This window comes from Drosophila yakuba, chromosome 3R (assembly GCF_016746365.2).
Source record: "Drosophila yakuba strain Tai18E2 chromosome 3R, Prin_Dyak_Tai18E2_2.1, whole genome shotgun sequence".
Taxonomy (NCBI): Eukaryota; Metazoa; Arthropoda; class Insecta; order Diptera; family Drosophilidae; genus Drosophila; species Drosophila yakuba.
The window spans coordinates 12,243,093-12,262,079 of record NC_052530.2 but is presented as its reverse complement, the minus strand read 5'-3'; the positions used below and the strand labels follow the sequence as shown (position 1 = coordinate 12,262,079).

Here is an 18,987-nt window from a genome sequence, read left to right as displayed (position 1 = left end):
GAAACCAGGAGTTTGTTGGAGGGGGTGGAGTGCTATTGGGAATGGAGGCCTTTTGGCTGCCGGACCAGCTGCTTAATCAAATAGTAAATGCGAGAAGAGTGCAGTAAAACACGATCATTGACGATATGCGGCCATATTACAGCTCCATAAACTGCCGGGCATATTGCTTTTGACTCAATCTAGTAGCGATTTGGGTGTATTTCCCAGCACCATGGGAAAGTAGCACATTACGGACTACAGAAATATGAAAGTTATCAAAGAATCCTAATTAAAAGGGGGATTAAGACAACACGTGGAAAGCCCTTTCAACTTATAGCTTTTCATAATCTGTATCTGTATAGCTATTGAATCTGTATAATTTCGTATTCATATTAAAGCTCTCGCATTCATTAATTATATTTCAAGTCAAGTAGAATTTTATAATTAAGTCTTTTGGGCAGAGTGATTCATATTCCTCTACTTATATAGCGATGCCACGCCTCGAAGCCAATCTAATCACTTAGTGAATGAATCGCGGGCACGCAATTTGCAAATCGCCATCATGATCGCACCACAATAATTCCTCCGATACGATAATTAGTCGCAATGCGATTATAAAACATTTCCCAGACCGGAGCAAAAGACTGGAGTCTGGTGGATTCTGGTGGATTCTGGTGGATTCTGGTGGAGTCCCCCAATCGCGGAGGACACTGCGCATGAGTAACGCGCCGCCGACTCAAGATTTATGGGCTGACGCTCTGGGGGATTGTGGAATGGGTCTCCAACTGGAGACGGGGCCTCCAATCCGCCCAGGGCAGTAGATAAAGCTGGAGCACACTGCGAAAAATAAGAATAGTTCTACAAAATGTTTTAAAGCTTCGGTGATGCCTGAGAAACTTGTGTGTGATGAGTTGCGATTGCCAAATCAGATGCTTGGTTTCTTGGGTTTGTAACTCAAACTAAGCAGCACCTAGAAGCTGTTCTGATTATCTGAATTATAATCCGATTTTTTCCAGTGCATCCTTTGCATCTGGCTCTCTAGATGGCGACACTGCTGATGTCCGAAAGATCTTAACCGCTCAGCGCTTTGTGCTTTTGCTTTGCTTTTGCTTCGGGCATGAGCGCTCGCTCTCGTAATTTATGCGCTCAGATCGTTGACATAATTGCTTTGGGGGGAGGGTTTTCCACGCCACATAAGCAAATTGATTGAAAACCTACAACAAAATCAACGGAGTTGCTACAAAAAAAAATAAATAAAAAATCGAAAAAAAGAGTGCAGAGAGAACGAAAACTTTTTCGGAGCGACATGCAACAATTTTTATGAAAAATAATTACACCTTTGTACTTTGTCAATCAAAGTGAACACGACGCAGACGGCAAAAGGCAGACAACATGTTGAAAAATCGGTACAACATTTCATTGAGTCAACACAAATGGGCCAGGCTAACTGACTGCGAGCCACGTAAATCTCATTTGAGCCTCCACTGACATGTCGCAGGATTAAGTTGTCAATTGCTTCGGAGTTGGTTTCATAGTGCCTCGTGCCCCTTTTTGTCCCCCACCATCATGTACATGTACATGTACATGTATGTGGCAGCAACGATTTCCCTCGATGCGAGTGCAAAAATATTGAAATTACGGGGGGCTTAGTTGCAATCTCAATACAATGATCGCATTTTGATGGATTCCCCATGATTTACGATGCGGCAGCCAGTTAACCAGCTAACCAGTCGCCTTCGGGCCTCCAGACATATCCTCCAGCAGCAACAATTAACGAGCCCCATTTTAGGTGTTGCCTGCCACAGAGCAAAAGACGCAGCTCCTTCCACCTGCCAATAAAGATAATTTATGTACCTTCAAAAGTGTGATGGTGTGTGTCTGGTTAGTTGGATTGCGGATTGCAGGATTGCTGTATAGCTGTATAGCTGGATGCCTGATTAGCACCACATTCTGCCATCTGTGGCTATAAGTCAATTAGTTGGGCGATCTCTGGCGATAAGATTGGCAAATGATATGCAATTGATTTTTGGACAAAAAGGACAGGGACCGTAGACTGGGTAGATGTCTTCACTTGATTAACATTAATAAACTACATATTCAATCAAGCTTTCATCTTAATTGATAGAAAGTTGTATCTTAAATTTAAGTAAAACACAAGTTGTAAAGACTTATATGCCAGATAGAAACTAAATACTTTTAAGTGAAAAATTCGCACACCAGTGTCACAGAATAAAATCAAATTAAAACTTTTTACAACTTTGATTAAATTACACCAGTTCGCTGGCTGGAATATCTGTCTGCGAAATATCGCAACTTCCATGCGGGCCAAAAGTTTTTTATCCTGACATTTATACGTTACCAATGGCCATAAACATAATTGCGCACGCGAGGCAATAAAAGTGGCCAACTATCAAAAATAGTGGAAAATACATGGGAGTGTCGTAGTTTTTCGCATATCACGACAATGATGCAAGCTGTCAACTTCCCGCGGTGTTCATAAAAGTCTCGTTGTGTTTTGTTTTGGGGGCAGCAGATGGAGGCGAACTCACAGATACCCAAACTAATAGATGCACGCAGAAAAACAAACTTTATACACATGTATATAGTCATTCGTATGAAGTATTAATGTACTAAACGGTTAAACTCTTTTACGATTATTTCAAATGGGATTTTATTGGCGTAACCATGAATGTTTTATGCAGACTTCTTCTCTGAGTGCAGTTCACCCAAACCCGTGGAAACATGAAGTGGGTGCCACTGCATTGGCATTGTTATCGCCCCGGATACGGGCCCCATTTTCAGCGGCAAGTTCGTCAATATCCATTTGCAGATTCTGGTTTCGCGACCCCATGCCTCATGACATATATGTATGTATCTATGTACATATAGCAGCCAGGCACTCCGAAATATCCATCGAATGCACATTCCTGTTGCATATTTGCGTTTGCAGCAGCGGCACTTATCACTTCATTGCAGTTTTATGATGCGTCAAAATTGATGCTTAACGGTTTTTCGCGTTCTCGCCGCATTTAGAGGCACTCCGTGTTGACGGTTTCTATCTGTGTGCGCATCTGTATGAGTGCCACTTTGCGTGTGTGGGTCTAGGCCTGGTCGTGAACCATGGCCAATGCAATGAATTTGATTTTGATGTTGATTTGCCCGTCTGCGAAATGTGCCCAACTGTTGCATGCACATAAAGTCGGCGCAGTTTTCAATTTTCATCGGATTTCACATCCGTGTTGGGTTTTTCTCTAATTGAATGTTGTCTGGCTGGGAATAGAGATAGAGAGCAGAGATCGTACTAATGAAAATCATCTGAAAAGTTCATTTTATTACAGAAATAATAATAATAAAATGCAAGCTTGCTTATGGATATTATATTCATATTTCTGAAATTTATTAGAACTTTCTACAGGAAAATTAAAATACAAGTTGTGTTGACTTTATGACCAGAAAAATTAATCCAAAATCCAGTTTACCCGTTTCTATATTGGCAATAAAAAAATTCCCAAATTAGGCATGAGTTGACTTAATTACAGTACACCAGTAATTTTCCACTTTACTGCGACACATATCACCTTTCAGACATTCCCGAAAAATATGGCTGCTATCACTTTGACAATACCAAAACTCCCCTCATTATTATTGTTGGCTGTTTTTTATTTGATTAGCGCCAAGGGAATTCCCCAAAAATGCGGGGGAGAAGTCTTAGTCAAGAAGTTCGACGGCTAGTCCCATTCCAGTTAGGGTTCGATTGATTTTATTACCGATTTTTAGGTGGTTTTTATGTTCTAACAACAATTTGGGGAAATTTTACGACAGAATAACTTAAGGGGCAAACAACTCTGTTTCCACTTTTATTTTCCGCCATTCAGAAGAACTTTTACGATCGTTTAATTGAATCGTGAACATATCTTTCGCTTTGATTTCCTCTATGATTTTTTTATTGTATATTTTTTGTGTGTTTTTATTTTAGTACGCGAGCAACCAGCAAATGAGCCAATGAAATATGGTTACGATCGATGGCCAAGCATTAAGTATTTACATCGACAACTCGTAAAGGGCAGGCATTAAAATCGAAAAGTGGGTTACTCAATTAAAGTTGGCTGGGATTGAGTCACTCGATCTGGGATCTGATCTTGTTATACTCTCCCAGGCAGGAGCAAAGGAGCGACAGCTGAAAGTAAAACTGTACAATTTACACAACTGCCGCGCATGTGGCAAAGTACGGAGGACGCAGGACGCAGGACGAAGGACGCAAGACGAAATTACTCAAACAAAATGGTCGTAAATCGAGAATTTGACTTCTTGTCGTCAAAGTAGGCAAAAGAAACCACCACCGAGCGTTCACTTTCAGGTAGAAGATATGCCATATATAGTTTCCCCCGAAATGTGCCGCCTGAGACTTCGGGGAAATACTACACAAGCAACACTTACCAACCAACCGACCGATTCCGATCCCAATCCAGAGGTTAAAGGTTATACCTCTCCCTCCAGAGGACTTGTCCCTTGCTTTCTTTCGTTTTCTGGATCGAGGGGCGCAACCAGAAATTGAAACAAAACAATCAGCGATGCGCAAAGGATGCGCTGTTAATTTCATTTACCCCGAAAACTCACTTTCGCTTTCTGTGCCAGGATCTTGGAATCAAGGGATCCTGCCTGCTGCCATTCCCAACTCCGAACCACTCCACCGCACTCCATTCCATCAGTTTTATTTTGGCAGGGGATGGCCTGCCATCCATCGCTGCACATGTAAGTCGACACCTTGCCCGGCGAACTATGACCTGGATAACAGGAGACACTGCGAGAAAAGGGCTGTGCTGAAAGAGCAGTGGAATTACGAAGGAAAAGGGTTGCACCATCAATGAGCCTGTAAAATTAAAAGCAACTATTGAAGCACAATCATATCCACTTTCAGCTAAAAATAAAGTTCTTGTGACTGAAAAATATGTGTTATATTATAGAATTGACCAATTGATTCTGAGGAATACATTCCTGAGCATTTCTCTCAGTGCACCGCCAGCCTGGCTGCACATACTTTGATTTACACACTCTGGACCACAGGAAGAAAAAGGAAACCAACGCGAAATTTAACAACTGTCTAAATTTAACGATCATTTTGTGGCCCTTGTTGTCCGGCTGGGTGGATCGTGCGATTTAACACGTAATAGTTGATTTCGCTAATAGAAGGCCAATCATAAAAGCCACTTTTATATGCAATTTAAGTGCCCGCGGTTCGGGCCTATCAGTATCAGTATTTCAGCATCAAATTAAACGTTCCACACGCGGTCGGCCAGACATTTTACGATCCCACACGGATCGTAAAAATAAAATTTCTTCCTGCCCCTTCTTCGCGTTTCCGTGCCCCCTGCTCCGTGCCCCAAAATGCAGCAACGACTTTGGTTTATAATGGCCGGACAAGTTTTGTTTTTATGCGATTTCCTTTCAGCCAGGTTAGTTTTAACAGTAGTTTTAGCTGGACATTTAGATTGCGAATGGCCTGATGGCTCATATTATGACCGCAATGAAGCCCGATCGCGGATAATCCGCACAGCAACTGGCTGAGTCAGTTAATTCTCAAAGATGAGGCAGATTCCTCCTGATCCCGATCCCATTAATTCGGATGAATTTATGAGTCAACTTGAGGCATAGGTTAATTGCATCAATGAATGAAGTGTCGAAAACTGATGTTGGTCCTTCTTGAGGATTAGAAAGAAGGTGCAGTGGCTTACTTATACAGCGTGCTAAATCTCATCTTTTGTTTATAAAATCTCTTTTTATCCGCGAGCCAATAAAATCGGTCATCAACATTTCGCATGCCCATAAAGTTGGAGTACAAGGTTATGAGTATAAAAATTCCCACCCTTGAACGCGATACCTCGGAGTTTTGGAATCTTCCCACAGAAGCCACAAAAAAGCACCGTCACCTGTTGATTGACCTTTGGCCTCAGGTGAATCGGGAGCCAATTTCGGAGGGGAGGGGTGGGGGTTTCAGCGGGTGGAGGTGAGCTACTTATCTGGCCAAAAAGCAAACAATCACGCGGCTGACTTAACCAAATCGCTGCTCAACAATGAATTCAATTCAGGCAACGTCTGCCACCCAGCGATCGAGTATATATATTGATATAAATATATACTTATATATATCTCCATATACAGACACTTGTATATCAGTGATTGAGCGATCAGTTAAAACGTTTCTTTTTATTTTATTTTTTTTCCATGAAGTGAAGCAGAATGATTGAGTGGCTTTCATAGACCGACCTGCATGTTCCATTCCATTCTCCACCAAAGGTATTTCCCATGATTATTTTTGAAGGTACAGCGAAAAAAATACAGATAAAGGGATACAGTGCGGTGAGAAAATGTAAGGCTAATGAGTATAGTATTTGATGACATTTGTATACATAGTAACTGATGTGTATAGTTCGAGGAAATATATTGGTATTTCTTGCAGCAAAAATAGCAATCTTTTTTTGTTACATTTTCGTTGTGGTTTTATATTACCGCACCGCACTGTAGCAGAACAAAATGCGTAACCGCAACATTAAGTCGCATTAGGCAGTGTCAAAAAAAGCATTTACCTTTGCGATAGAATTTGGTTCGGTGTTTTTGTTTGTCTTTGGCCGCTCACTTGCTCCACACCTGCAATATATTTCAATTGCTAACTTGACATGTCTATCCGTCTGTCCGTCCGTTTGTCCCACTGTCCCGCCGACCGTTTTGGCCCACTGTACTCAATCTGGAGAGGGCTCAAGTGGCTTAATTACAAAATACCTGTCTCTGCTCCACCCTTACCCCCTGCCCCCCGAGTCCCCCAAAAAAAGAAGCCCATCAATTAGGGAAAACACTTTTGGGGAGCTGTCAGTTTTGACCACGTGGCCAAGGATGCAGTTAGGTGTATACTCGTATGTACATAGATAACCCGTGCTTAATGAAACGGGCGATAAGTTGCTCAACTTTAAGCGGCATACTTGTCACTTTCGACAGGTTCGTTAATGCGGCATGTTGCACGTTGCTTCAGGTTGCAGCTTTGCTTTTTTGCTAGGTGTGAAGTGCCCTATTAAGCGGAAATTTACGATCCCGTCGTGCATATGGATATGGATATGTATATGTATATGGATATCCTTAACCCAGAGCAGACAACCTGTTATGGTGCGAAAGTCCTTGAAGGCCACAAGGCCAACACTCAATAAATTAACCCTTGCCCAAAATCCTCCTTCAACTTGCAGTTCTAGTTCTTGAAAGGTAAAAATCTCGTTGTTCCGGTCGTAAAAACTTTGCTATTGTTTTTCTGGGCAGTTCGCAACTTTACGACTTTCCGAGTGCATCATCAAATGGGAAATGGGAAAACTCCACGGCAATGGGCCCGAAATGAAATATCAATAAACGACGCAACAATTGAATTTACACCAAACAAAACTTTTTGACAGCTTGTAAAGGCAGAAAGTAGGGGGTCTGGTTCTATTCCTCAGGAAAAGATTGCTGGAATTGAAAGGACGGAGCATTCGGGGAACGAGGGAACGAGGGAGACATTTTTACGATGAGCCCACGGCGAAAGGGTCGCTCGAGGGTTATGTACACTCGCCTCTAGTCATAATTTTCTATTTATCGTGTAATTTGTAGCGCAATTTGTTGCTCGTAAAACTCTCAAGTGAAAATACCATCATCGTCTTTAGCGTCATCGTTATCATCATGGTAATCATCATCATCGCACTGAGGGCCCATATAAAACTCGTAAAATGTGAAAGTTGTCTCCGTGCCACGGGATTCGGGATTCGGTACTCGGTATTCGGGGTTCTGTGCGTGTAAACATCAGGAATTGACATCATAAATGGTTCTGGCCGAGTTCATTGAATTTATAGACTTCCTCGCACTCATGAAGTCACAAAAATGTCCATTTCATCAGTCGTTAAAATGTTTGTGGGAGATTTTCCAATGGGAAATCGCTGTAAGGTGAAAATGTTGTGGTCAAGCTAATTAGTAATCCAGTTTAATTGCCGTCATTAAATTTGGTAATATGCCTTTATTGTCATGTACAAGATTATTAATATATTAGCATAATATATGAGTAAAGCGTAGATATAATAAGCATATTACCAGATATGATTTAAGAATTATGCTGAGGCTCTAAAACATTTACCTTTAGAGCAACGAAAGAGATTTACTTTCATTTAGAGATTTAAGATTTAGCTTGTTTTGTAAAACTGACTGTTCTTTCTGAAGATAATTATGCCTAAAATAGCTTGTTTTTTATTCAAGCAAATCTTAACAAATGGTAAAAATCATAGGCAAACGACATACCAAAATAAGTTGTATAAATCAAGCCTATAACCTTTGAGAAAATTGTTTTCTACCCAATTGCTCGATAAACATTTCGCGTGCAATTTTTTCGCAACGCACACAGGGCGTATACGCAATCGGGCAGATCGAAACGCACACACTCGCAGTGGGCATATCCATCATCAGGCACACAGACGTGCGCGCAGACACACGAAAGTATTTTGCAAATTTGCGCTCAATTAATTGCAAATAATTCATTTGTTGTTCGCCACGGATCAGAAAGAGATGGCCGCGCACTGGGGTATTTTATGGCATTTTGATTTCATTTTTGTCAAGCAACTGGCAGAGTTTTCCCCTCTTCGGAGATCCCCACCACCCCGCCGCCCGCAGAATCCGAGCCTTTTGATTTATTGCCGACCTTGTTATGTGCAGGCGCATTAGCGATATATCCATTTCACTTTCCATAATGGCATAATGGTGGCGGGTTCGCATGGAGACCACCCCTTCGGCCGGCGGGCGAAGTCCACGGGCGAGAGCGAGACAACAGGGGCTTTTCCAAGCTGTAAAGTGCGGAGGGGAAATGCGCTAGCCCTCTCTCTCTCCCACTCTCTCTCGTTCGCTCTCTCTCTCGCTCTTTCCCTTTTGGCGGCTTCGGCTTTTCCCCTCGCTTTTTATGGCAAAACCGAAGAGTGCATCCAAAAGGAGGGGAACTCAAGGATGGCTTTCGATCGCCTGGAATCCGCGCGTTTATCGCAATTTATGAGTTTTGATAATTAGGAAACGCGATTAACAAGCCAGAAACAACGTCATCGTTGGCCTGCTGATTCCGAAATGAAAAGGTGGCTTTTTAATCGAGACTTAATGTAATTTTTCTGTCGCTTTAACGGTTTATCTCCTCCTTTTTCATTTTGCAAGTTTTTATGTCCGCAGAAATGGAGATCTTAACTGAATTTTTTTTATTATTTTCGATACTCTAGTAGTAGAAGGGTTTAAAAAATTACAAAATTCGCTTTTGTTTAACTTGAATAAGTATTATAAAAAATATAATAAAATAAATTGTAGTATGAGCCTTTAAATAATGAACAGAAATATCTTGGTCAGGTTAAAATTTATTTATTTATAAACAATCCTGGTAAGAGCATGCAGAATCATCTTACATTCATAAAAAGTCATTGTCACCCCACGTTTTGAATAACTTTGTGCCGCTTGCCTTTTTTTGCTTCAAAAACGAAGTTGCACTGACAATTAAATTTAATTTGACGTAAATGCCAATATTCAAAATGCAATAATTCTGCTGAAACAGCAGAGTCGTACGTACGTATTTGTACTCATTCCAAAAATCCTGATTTCAATCCGATTCCTGATCCCCGCAGCTTTTCCCCGTCATTCGGCTCATGGCTTTTGGCTCTTGGCTGATGGCTTTTGGCTTTTATTTTTAGTCGCGCTCGAAATCAATTTATAAATTTCGTTTCATTCGGTTTTTAATCTTTGAGGTCTCGGCTTTTTATTGTTTTTATTGTTGTTATGCAAATGGCCGGTGAGCAAGAACAACAAATGTTTTATATTATTTTTGGCCAGCTTAGTCAGCCGGTTTGGCAGCATTTCCTTGGTCGGGTATTTTATGGCATTTTGCAAGATTTAAGAGCATAACAGTTCTCCAGTCCAGTTCGTAGCCAAATGTGAACCATAAATGTTCAACGAAATAAATAAAAAAGGTCAGCGGGGTCGCTCATATTTTAACTAATTGGAATATATTCCAGATATGAAATTAATGGCTAGCTTGAAGTTATTAAAATACTTCAGTGAATCAAGTTTTTGATTGAACTAAATTGCAACTCAACTCTTTATGCAAAAGTAAACACATTAGAAATCCAGTTCTTTGCATTAAAGTATTTTATACAATTTTCTGTGATATAATAACTTAAGCTTTTGGAGTGATATCTACTACTGAATAGTTTAAAATAAACGAATGTAAATTTGATTATTCAAGCATAAGCAAGAGCATACCCTACTTTTTCTCTAACAGGCTAATGGACTGTATCAAGATAAGTCACATTTTCCAAACTTAAAATGCGTTGTTAAAGTGCACAGATTTTGCGAAGACCCCTAGATTACTTAGCCCGACCTTGAATTTCCCTAAATTGTTGCAGTTTGCTGTTGGGTTGCTCGTTTTTATCCTCCGAGAGTCGACTCCTTTTTGGCTTTTGTTGCGGTCCGAACAGATTGAATTTTTGGCAAAAAGTTTTTAGCAAGCCCCACAGAGTCCGAGGACTTTGCAAAGGTCTCCGAGGCCGAAAGTCCACAAACTGTGACCCAAACGATAAGAGGGGTCCCCCCAAAAGCCGGAGAAAAATACAGGAATACAGGAATGGGGCCCAAACTAAGAGTAATTGGTTACGTTGCCTTATCGAAATACGAGTACACAGAGAACTGGGGGAGTGGTAACAGCGTTTAATTAGAGTTTGCTCTTTACTTATTTATTTATTTGTGGCCTGGACGTCCAGGAGCGGCAGCCTCCTTGACCATCTTCCACATCCCAGTTGCTCCTGGACTCCTAGGTTCCTGGGCAGCTCATGTTGCTCATGTTGCTCCTGTGGGTTTGGTGGAGTTCTTGTTTTCCTTGGCTGCACTGCATTTCTGTGTGCTGACCATTAATAATTTCATTGAGTCGATATGCTTGCTGTTGTTTGTTTTCCTCAGCTGCGCTGCAGTTGTTGTTGTTGTTATTTGTTGTTGTTTGCACAACAGCAGCAACTTGCAACAGCAGCAAGAGCAACATGGACGCCAAGGCGGCTTCCGTTTGGAAGTCCCCCCGGAAAACTTAGCTTCCTGCTCCAACGTTTTTTATCCGAACTTTGGCTTTGATTTTTGTATATATCAACAGTACACAATCGGGGAATTGAAACAATATAAGACATCATTTTCCGCCGTGAAGTGGCAAGAAAATAAATCGGACATTTCTCTTAATAAGATTTGTTTTATACATTAAAGGGTATTGTTTTAAGGGTTTTTATAAAATAGTTACATTTGTTTTGGCGTCGCTTTTCCCTCTTTCGCTTCCTTCAATTTTCGATTGAGAATTTTTTGGCACTTGCAGACTGCATCCAACGGCCACGCCTTGGAAAATCCAGCCCCTCAGCCCACTGACCACTGCCTCGCTACCCGAACCCCCCAACCCCTTCCACTCCCCTGGAAAATGAGCCATGTTTTCAGTGGCTTTTCCTTCGCCGCTGTTCTGCCGTTCTGCTGCTGCTGGTCATGCGATAATAATATTTGTTATTTACTTTGGCGGAAGGAAAACCAAGAAAAAAAATCAACTACAAAGAAAACCTCGAAAAAATAACGGAAATGCACATAAATTTATTTATTTTGTGCGTTTCTTGTTGTTTCTCTTGCCAGAAATTTTCTTCATCTGGTTTCCCATTCCTTTGCTTCTCAATTCGATTTTCTTGACATTTTCAAAATAAGTTTCATTCTGATGCTGATGGCATTTTCCTGCGATTTTGTTTCCGAATTTCGTTGACATCAATTTAGGATAATACGCTCGACAAATAAGATAAAAATGTGCTGAAATTCCATTAGCAGGTTGTTATTGCCAATTGATTGAATTGCAGTTTTCTGCTCTTGGACTCAAGTTAAATTCTAACCAGTCTTTATTCATATTTATTATTTGTTGACGCCTTCCCAAACTATGGTTGCTGATATGTGAATTGCTTAAAGTACTCATGCTTTTACCAAAATGTTAAATACGTAAGAATTTCTGAGTTTTCAATTGAAATATCTCCCCTTGACGAATCGAAGTCCATTTAGCGACCGCTTTTGTAATCCTAGAAATGGTATCTCATTCCTTAATTTAGTTATTAACATGATGCGTCTTCTTGCTGCCCGCCTCCATTTGGACTAAGTAGTTTTTCATAGGAAAACGATTTCCTCCATCTGTGTAAAAGTGATTTTCACTTCATTTCGATGGGCTCACTCCCCTGGAAAACGGCACCCCGTCCCCCGATTGCGCCCTTGACAGTTTCAAGTGGTTTTCCAGGGCAATCAATCAAAAGGGCAGCCAGAAGAAAAACATTTCCCGACAAATGTGCCAGGAAAAGATCACCGGTCCTGAGAGGAATGAGTCACTTGGGAGCGGGATGAGGATTTCTCATTTTCGATTTTCAATTTTCAATTTTGAATATTGTGTTTTGGATTCCGTAGTTTGTAGTTTGTAGTTGGGAGGATTTGTGTGGAGGGGTGCACAACACATGTGGTCACAATCACATTCGGATGGACAAAAGACTCGGTGCATCTTAATCCCCGTTGCCTTCCGCTCATTTGCATTTCCCAATCCCAATGTTTTTCCTCCTGACTTTTCCTCAACTTCAGCGCGGACTTTCTGCCTTTTTCTAACTCAATTTTCCTTCTTTCATTGCAGGTAAAGTATGATCAAAACCCCGGATCAGGTAAGTGAGTTAGGAAACCTAAGTCCCTTGGAAGTTAACTTTGTGGAAATAAGTTTTCGAGCCTGATAAATGCTTTAATCTTTATATACAGTGGATGATTAAAGGCAAAGTAAGGCAAATTAAAACATTATTAAATTGCTGTAGTAAGCGACCAAACCATTTTTTTTTATTATAAATTGACTTTATATCGTCTGAATATTATTATATTTATCCTTTGACCCCATGCACTGTATACAAAAATATGGCATCGAAGGCGACGGCCTAAATTTAAACCCAATATATTGGGAAGCCGGCGGTGTCCTTGAGATTAGCGGGGTGGCAGTGGGCGTTGGGTGATGGGCGGGGGACGTGTGTAGACCACGCTTGTTGACAGGCCCGTCGGCTGGCCGAAATGGAATTGACACTTTTGTCGGCGGCTGTCAAAAGCAGAGCGAAACAGTCGAAAATGCCAAAAGGACATCGTCCTGGATGACCCGGCACATTTGTTTAACCAGCAAATTTGCCATCGATTTTTCTTTGGGTCAGTTAAAGTAGGCTGAACGATGACTGGAAGAAAATCAAATAAAACTCGAAGGACCTTTGCTGCACAGAACAAAATGAGATATTCCTTTTCCAGATAAATTAAGCACATGATAAATGCTCAATAACTTATAGAATCCACGTGCTGCATATTGCTTTATTGAAATATCTTAAAGTCATAAAAAATCAGAAGAAAGTCCTTGTTTCTTTCTGTGTAGAGGGTGTGAGTCGCAATAGATCAGGTAGATTTATGTACAAGTGTCCTAAGCCTTTTATGGGCCTTCTCAAGCGTTGAAAGTCACAAAAAAATTAGTAGGCAAAAGGAAGATTCAAGGAAGATCAAGGAACTGCCAAAACAGGTAACTATTCAGGTAAACTGGTAAATTCTGCGTTCACAATACAGCTCTTTTCGACAGGACCTCAGATTTTAGATAAATTGTATAATTTTAAGACCTTGGTTAAATGAATTGTAAGTGCCAAACGGTATCAAAACCAGAAATCGCACGTAATTTAAACAAAATATTTGTTTAATACATAAAAATAAAATGTATGTGTGCAAAAAGGGAAAATAGAAATAAAGAACAATAAAATATCAATAACCCTAAATATGCAAAGAAAAGAATATACACACTAAATGATCAGTTCAACGATGTTAAAACAATTATAGCTTATAAATTATAAGAGCAAATCGCGACCTGCAATACCCTTTAACTTAAAAGTAAACTCAAAATATTGAAGATCCTATAACTCCAGTGACTCTCAAATCGTGTAACATGCCTAGTTCAACAGTGGCTGCACAACTGTGAAACAGCTGTAAAACGCGTTGCCATAAAACACTTAGTGCCTCTCGTTCCAACGCAATGCAACGCAGGCCATCTCGCTCGGCGCTCTCTCCCTCGCTGTTCGGCGAATTCAGACAAAAACAAACCATTAAAAGCGCGGCGAAAAGAGCGCGTGCACTTGTCTGTCAAGATTATGGCGGTTTCAGTCACTTTGTTGCTGTTTCTGTGTGTTCTCTGTTATTTTTTTCGCATTTCGCAGCGACGGCGAAGAAGAAGAAGAGCGCCGACGGCAACTCCTATTTTTCTTCATGTGCCATTTTTTTTGTTTTTGGCTTTCTGTTTCGGTTCTTGCTTGAGTGAGTGAGCGGGAGCGAGCGAGATGGCGCCACATCAAGTTGATATCGTGTCGTCGTCTTCATCTTTTGCTGTCGCTCGTCGTTTGCGTTTGATAAATTGCGTTTATAAGAAAGAGATGAATTGTCATGCACACAACACACACTTCTCTGCCGGCGTCGACGGCGACGCCGACTGCGCTGCCGGCGTTAACATCACTGTAGGTGTTCGCAAGTGTATGCCTGTGTGTGTGTGCGAGTGTGTGCGTGAGTGTTTAAATCATATTGGCTGGCCCCCCAATTGGTGTGAGTGCACGTGTATGGGTGAGCTTTCCCTCTCTTCCCTCTCTTTCGCTCGTCTGGGATTGGAAGTTTCCAAATGCAATTTTCCTTGAGGTTTTCCCGAGTCGGTTCCTTTTCGGGTTTTCTTCTTTCATTTGTTTTTTTCCCATTTTTTTTTGGTTCGCTAGCTGGGTGGAGACCCAGCCCCCTAAACTCGCTCCCGGCCCCCCTTTGGACCCAACCCCTCCCATTCGCTCTGCTCGCCTCTTGATTATTTTCCTTTTTTTGGGTGATTTAAATTTCATGGTCCCTTCAATTTGGCAAAGTTCTAAATATTAAATTAAATTCCTCTTTCATTTGGGAAAATTCTTGAGCTTTTCTGGAGCTGTCCAACGGCTTTAGGAACATCTTTCAGATTTTCCTGATTTAAAAAGCATATTGACTCAACAGTATATGTAGTCATAGTAAAGTTTATTTAAAGCTTATTATTAAAGTATTTTTTATAGAACTCATTATAGAACAAATTTCTATGTTTATATTTGTTCTTCAGTCTTAAGACTTCATATTAAGAAATAGTCAACGCTTTATTTACATTCTTGGAAATGCAAGTTATCTCTTCTTATCAAGTTTCATCGGAAAACAGTTTGTCACTCAGCGAAATTCTGCGAACTTAGTAAATTCTAGTCCTCGACTATCACTTCCCAGGAAACCTCGAATTTTCTCAAACAAATAGACTTAATTTTATTAAAATTTCGTGGGGATCCTTGAACTTTGCTACCGCGTCGATCGATCTGCGGCTTTCGCATTTAATTTGGTCACTCAAGAGTCCGAGAAGTTCCCACACTTGGCGTTTGCCTAATTTATTGCACTTAATTGATTCGATTTTATGTGATTTTTGTTTCACATAAATTACCCGACTTCTCGACCCAGCAGAAGCGCCAAAGTTGGCCGGCTGAAAAAAGCCAAAAGAAAGCGAGTCCCAAAACCAAAAAAAAAAAAAGAAGGAAAAGGGGGAAAGAGGGAAAAAGCAGCCGCAAATCAATCAAAGTCTCATAAATTTGTCAAAGTGTTGACGAGACGCAGAAACAGAGCACCTATATCATGCATAGCTCCCAAGATTTCGGGGGTTTTGGGACTCCCGGATGAAATGGCAACCAGATTAAGTGCAACATCATCTTTTTGACCAGCGAAAACAGACACGGGAAATCCTTTTGGCGAGCGTCGGAAAACAAACAAGGCTATTTTTCATTTTCCTAAAAACGCCGGCCAAATCGCCCCGTCTCTCTCGCTCGCCAGTATCCCCGTCTCTTTCGGCGTAATGGCAACTGCAGCGCCAAGCCAAAAATACGCTGGTGAAAAATGGCCTGGGAATATGTGTTAACTGCTTTTTAAACTGCCACGAGGACGACGACACGACAGTAACAATAACAGCAACAATAGACAGGATTTCGGGCTGAATACGAAGATGGGCATACCCTGGATTTTGGGGATCAGACTTGGTAATTTGTTAAACATTTTTCTGGTTAAAATCACGGCTAAGTTAGCAAAACACTTGATTGGAAAATGGACCCACAATACTCGTCGTGGAAAAATTAGTAAATTTGCAATATATCAATACCACCTTTTGCCGTTACAGGGTATATAGAAAACCAATATTAGTAGGTTCGCCAGACAGGAGAGCAGAATGACCTGCAGAATATGCAATTTTCGGTGAATGTTTTTGACAATTTATCGCCGTGCCATTTGTTGTTGTTCCTCAAGAAACAGAGGAAACAGAGAGAGGAGAGGCCCGAACAGCTGTTTGTTGTTGTCAGGATCGCATATCCTTCCAAAGTGGCCAGATCACCGTTACAAGCAAAAAAGAACGCCATAAAGGAACTGCAGCGAAAAGTTTGTTTTCGTCGTCGCCGTTTCTTCCTCTTCTTCTCCTTAGAGTTTCTTCTCTTTTTTGCCGCTTTTCTTCGAAGGCGTTGCCTATTCGCGCTGAAGTATGTGTGTGCGAGTGTGTGTGTGGGGGGCCCGAGTGTGCCAAAAGAGAGCGAAAAGTGAGCGAAAGCTGAAGCTGATGGACAACTGAAGCTTTCTCGCTGCCTTTCAACCTGTAAAGGTGCGGCGAAAGAGAGCCAAGCTGCCAACTGCCACTCACTCAAGCGAAAATAACAAATGGGATTGGTTTTTGCTGATTTTCGACGCTGACGCCGGCAGAGGGGCGAAAAACCCATAAGCCGTCTCCTTTTGGCCAAAGCCAAATAAATTTCAAACGCGGCGAACATTGCGCAAAAAGAGGCGAAAACTGAGAATGAGAAAGAGATAGAGCACCGCTGTACGGTACCGTATATGCATGTGAATGACAAGTGTGTGCATGACAGAAGAGGCGTACCAACAAATCAGTCATCGTCGCCCAGGATGCGAGAGCGCCTGCGCTCTCTCGCCGCCAGCAATTCGCCGGAGCGTGCGCATAAACCATATATTCCTCTCGCTTGCACTCGCTGAGTTATGGCCATGAGCGAGTTAATGGCACAATTGTTGCATCTGAACAGAGCGGGGCAGCTGCATGATTGACAATCATGCCGCACCGCTTGCACCCGTGTACTTTGCTGTTGTTTGCCGCTCAGCGCTCTCTTCGCTGTTAGTTAACAGCGATGTTAGGAGTGGAAACACGTCCGACTGTAGCGTAAATTCAAACGTATCTGGCGGGTTGGTTTTTCGATGAAATATCTTTCATCCGCACAGTGTATTTTTGACTGCGAAGCGCGTACGACGTGTGTCTGTGTTGCGTTGCGTTCGAATAAAAAAGAGAAGAAAAGCGAAAAAGCGTTGCCGTCGGTGAAGTTTATTATTATTATGATTATTATTATTGCCCGTTAACCACGCGTTTTGCCATCAATCAGCAAATAAACAACACAAGAAACACATTGGAAATCGCGCGCGTTTTTCCATCGCGCGAACCAAACAATCACGTTTTAAAGTGTGTTTTTCAATCACAATCGAAAAGTTCTTCTTTTCACAAATTGAAGGCCCAAATAAATACTGTTATTTGAGGGCCGCGGAGGGAATTTCTTTCAACGAGGGGATCCCGCCGATCCCCCCGCAAAAAACAAAGAAACACGCAATTTGCCGTCGCAAAAACACCACACAATATATTGCATTATATATTAACAATATAATTTGTTCATCTCTAGTAACGTAGTATGTAGAAGCAGCTGTGATAAATAGTGCGCATATTATACGAAAAAAGCAAAAAGAGTATACGACAAACAAATAAAAATTAAAAGCAACCACAACTACTACTATAAAAATAACCAAGGAAAAGGCAAGGAAACTCGCAAAATAAGAGAGAACGAGGAAAGGGGAAAACGCCATGGATTTATGACAACAACAAATGCAACCCAGTAACAAATGATGTTGCATCAACTACTACAATACACGAGTATACCAAGAACAACAACAACAACCACAACTGCAACGGCAACCAACAACAAATTGTATACGATTTTTATAAACCAAACAAATGCTATGTAAATAATTATTATAACAAACACACAAGTAAAAAACATTCAGAAACAGATCTCCCGCTCTAGAAAACAAACAACAAACGCGCGCGTAACAAAAACGAAAACAACAACATCAACAATACAACAAGTATACAAACGTAATAATAATACATAAAATCTAAACAAATGTGCCTGTGTTAAATAAAAAAGAAAGCAAAATCAAGAAGCAAAGCGTTCAAAAAGCAAAGGCTTCCAAATACATGAAAATAGTGCAAAACATATAAAACAAAATCCCAGAAAATAAAATCCAAAACTAAAAGAACTGGAAAAGCCAAGAGCTAAAACTAAAGGACTTCAAGCGGGCAGCTACAGTAGAGCTTCCCTATAACCGAAGCAGTTGCAGCGGCGGAGCGGAACGTCGGTCAGTGTGTTGCGCCCCCATTTGTTGTTCCTACTGTAAAAAGTGGCACAAATCGGGTTAGACGTCGCTCCCAGAGCATTAATGGCTCAGCCCAGGGTAAGTAGATCCCCCGAATTCCACAATCTAAATAGAATCCATGTAGAATGGTCCCCGAGAGTGTTGTTATCCTTAAACAAGTACCGTCGGCTAAGAAAATGCGGTTTTAGTCAGTTCTCAATCAAGTCAAGTAGTCAGGAAGTGCCGACGGCACTTATAGCTTTTACTTTAAGATGACAGTTTATATCATAGATATGCAACCAAGCCCATCTATAACCAGTATATTCAAAATAGCTTGAAAATCTTCCAGCTTCTTAATCGAGCTTCTTAATCCAGCTGCATAGAGGAAATCTATATAACAAAAAACCATAGTCCCATTTAACCCATTTCAATCAATTTAATGGGGAATAG

The 18,987-nt window shown here is 41.1% G+C and overlaps 1 protein-coding gene across 6 annotated transcripts in view; it reads left to right on the top strand.

Annotated features, from left to right (window-relative positions):
* LOC6536526 (homeobox protein homothorax) overlaps positions 1-18,987 on the top strand; it is a 137,740-nt gene that overhangs the window by 9,905 nt on the left and 108,848 nt on the right. Inside the window, exons 2-3 of one of the 6 annotated variants that reach the window (XM_039376384.2) lie at positions 12,683-12,710; positions 17,808-18,636. In XM_039376384.2, coding sequence (XP_039232318.1) covers positions 18,622-18,636 — 15 coding nt within the window. In that variant the 5' untranslated portion in view covers positions 12,683-12,710; positions 17,808-18,621. Of the gene's footprint in view, positions 1-12,682; positions 12,711-13,692; positions 18,637-18,987 lie in introns of those variants that run through there. The other 5 variants (XM_039376385.1, XM_002097066.4, XM_039376383.2 and 2 more) reach the window with 5 other exon arrangements.